Below are 2854 nucleotides of genomic sequence, written 5' to 3' on the forward strand. Positions count from 1 at the left end.
CTTTGTCTTGTATGTAGGCAATAAATTAAGCGTTGGCTTATCAAAACCCATAAAAGTTATGAGTTGCAAATATATTGCCCGCACTGGCCTAGAACGCCTGGACTCCAGCCATCTTCCACCTCAGCCTTGGGAGTAGTGGGGAGTATAGGAAGGCCACCATGCCCAGCTTGCAAATATATTTTTTATTAAAGTTTTCATGTAACTCATACTAAGAATTAAATTGGCCTACGAAAAGTATCTCCCAAGTTACCTGGTATAGAGGAGGTATTTCACATCCTGGGTGAACCCCAGTTCTATGCTGTGAGGGAATTTACTAAATCACCAATTGTTTGTCCCTTCTGTCTTGGTCCCAGGGAGACCAAAAGACGGGCCTCTTTGCGAAGATTTTATCAGCTGTTAAAACTACTGCTTCCAAACACCAAACAGTCACACCAGTCAGGTTTTAAAACTTTTTATTTGCATATTAAAAAAATTGTGCATTCCAATAATTAAAATCATTTGAACAAAAAAATGGCACTCTGATTAAACTGCATTGTACAGCCTGCAGGACACCTTGGACCAGCTTGGATTTGACTCTAGATTTCACTTTCCTCCCACCCAGCTTCTTCCTTCACCAACATGCAAGTTCTTTTCCTTCCCTGCCAGCCAGACAGATGGGAGAGGCAGGCTTGGCCTTTCCTTGTCAGTAGTTCTCATTTCTTTGATGTGAAAGGGGCAGCACAGTCATTTAAACTTGATCCAACCTCTTTGCATCTTACAAAGTTAAACAGCTAAAAGACGTAAAATAAGAAGGCAATGCTTGTGGAATGTACAGTGCATATTGGCGGCGCTCGCCTCATTACGATTCGCCCGCTTGCTTCTCCTGTTCAATCGCTGTGATAAAGACAAAAAAAAAAACAGAAAAAAAGATGGAGGCTCAGAGGATGCAGTATAGCCTAGTCTAAGATTACGATATTTTCATTTAAAACCTCTTTTCATATCATAAAAATTCCACTAGTGTATATAGGCATTCCATAGTGAAATAAAACATTCATACCAAAAATAAACCCAAGCACATTTTAATAGAAATATATTTGTATTAATAAAGCACATTAAATATCCTATTATTAAATCACTAAGCCCTGTGTTTGTTGGCTGCAAAACAGTTTTTAATTAACTTCTCCAAACCACATTCATCACCATCAAACTGTCGGCTCCGCCCCCGCACCTCCCCCCCCACTCTCCCCGCTGCCCCTCCCTTCCTCCCACCAGCAGCTCCCGCCCAGCCTTTTCAGAAGATGGGCGGTGGGTAGGAGCTTACTTTCTTTTGAAGGCAGAGGATTTTTCTCTTGCGTTTCTGTCTTCTTCAATTTCGACTTATCGAATTTCTCGATCTCAGCCATATCGGGTTTGTCAGACATGGTTGCAGAGGTTGCTGCAGGTAGAAAGCCAAGAGGAAGACTGAGAATCAGCCTCCCACCCTCGCCTCTCCCTGTTCAGAAATGCGCTTCGCCCCTCCACGTTCCAGTCTGCAACCCCACCTCTACACCCCCCCCTCGCTCGCTTCCTCTTCCACTCAAGGCTAAAAGGTTCCTCTTTCTACAGAGGGGGAAAAAAGAGAGGAAAAAAGATCTCCCCCTCAATACTTCAAAACATGGCTCTCAAGGTTGAATCTTTCCATGTAATGAAATTGACACTGCAGGTTAATGGCAGCTCTTAAAAATTAAAATCTGGACAGGAGAATAACGAAGCCACGTTCAAGATTAAGTGGGGGGTGGGGGACGGAAATCGAGTAAGAATTCTTAAAAATGGAGCCAGGGTCACAAAACGCGTTTCTATTTTCTAGATGTAATCTCTCCCCCAAGAGATGCAAGCAAGCCTGCTCTTCTCACAAAGGCGGCAGCTGCAGCCGGGAGCCTCCGACCACCGCCCTACCCGCTTCCTCTCGCTGTCTCTAGCCAACAATGCAGCCACACAAAGCGGCTTCCCGACGACCCAGAAATCAATCAGGAGCTGCACTTAGGGACGATCTGGCAGCCTCTGCACACATTCCCCTACAAGATGGACGTTAACATTTTCACGAGACAGCCCAGTCTTTTTAAGCCTGGACTGATAACGCCCTGCAGCCTTCAGAGCCTGGGGGACGATAGAGCGGTTAAGGTCCGGGCTCGGGAGAATGAGCCTTTGAACAAAGGCTCTTTCTGCTTCAGATTAATCAAATTTCGCAGGCAATATAGAATGCCTTTGAGGGAAAAAAAATTAAGAAACAACGCTCCCCTGAACCTGCACGGCAAAAAGCCAGGTTTTTTTTTTTAATTAGGGTCCACCTTTCTATTACCCAGTATGTGGAAGGGTTTAGCATCCCCAGCTCCCCAAAGAGGACCACTTGGGCTCAGCTGTAAGGATGCCTAATAGAGATGCAGATGATAATGGGGGCGAGCGCTGGTTCTCGATAGGTAGGGGAGCGGACAGCAAAAGGACAAGACAGGACAGGAGGAAGGGGCCCTGGGGCTCACCCGAGCGAAGTGCGTGAACGAGAAGAAACCGGTCTGCGCAGTGGCCACCGCCGAGTGTCGGGCGGGGCGCGGCGAACGCAGCTATATGCGCGCTCCTATGTAAATGAGGTGATGTCACCCGCAGGCCAGCTTAACTCCTTCGCGCCTATCTCTCCCTATCGGCGTACTGAGGCCTGCCGGGCGTTGGGGGGAGCCTCCTACCCCATGTCCACCAGGGCACCCTAACCGCAACTATGGTGGAAAAATACAATTAGCTACTGCCCATCCAACACTTCCGTCATAATGCTTTTTCCCCTTTTATTTTTATTATAATGAATTTTTGCAACAGTAGCTCAAATGTGCTCTTGTGGACCAGTGCA

General features: G+C 46.6%; 1 protein-coding gene across 1 annotated transcript; it reads right to left on the bottom strand.

Moving 5' to 3' along the window:
- Positions 1-435: 435 nt before the first annotated feature.
- Positions 436-2653, bottom strand: Tmsb4x (thymosin beta 4 X-linked). The gene is made up of 3 exons (XM_074062579.1): positions 2496-2653; positions 1301-1414; positions 436-873 (listed from the first exon to the last, which is right to left on the bottom strand). Exons 2-3 carry the CDS (start codon positions 1398-1400, stop codon positions 839-841), a joined length of 135 nt encoding a protein of 44 aa, XP_073918680.1. The 5' UTR covers positions 1401-1414; positions 2496-2653; the 3' UTR covers positions 436-838.
- Between the last annotated feature and the right edge of the window lie 201 nt (positions 2654-2854).

Source organism: Castor canadensis, chromosome X (genome assembly GCF_047511655.1).
Source record: "Castor canadensis chromosome X, mCasCan1.hap1v2, whole genome shotgun sequence".
Lineage (NCBI taxonomy): Eukaryota > Metazoa > Chordata > Mammalia > Rodentia > Castoridae > Castor > Castor canadensis.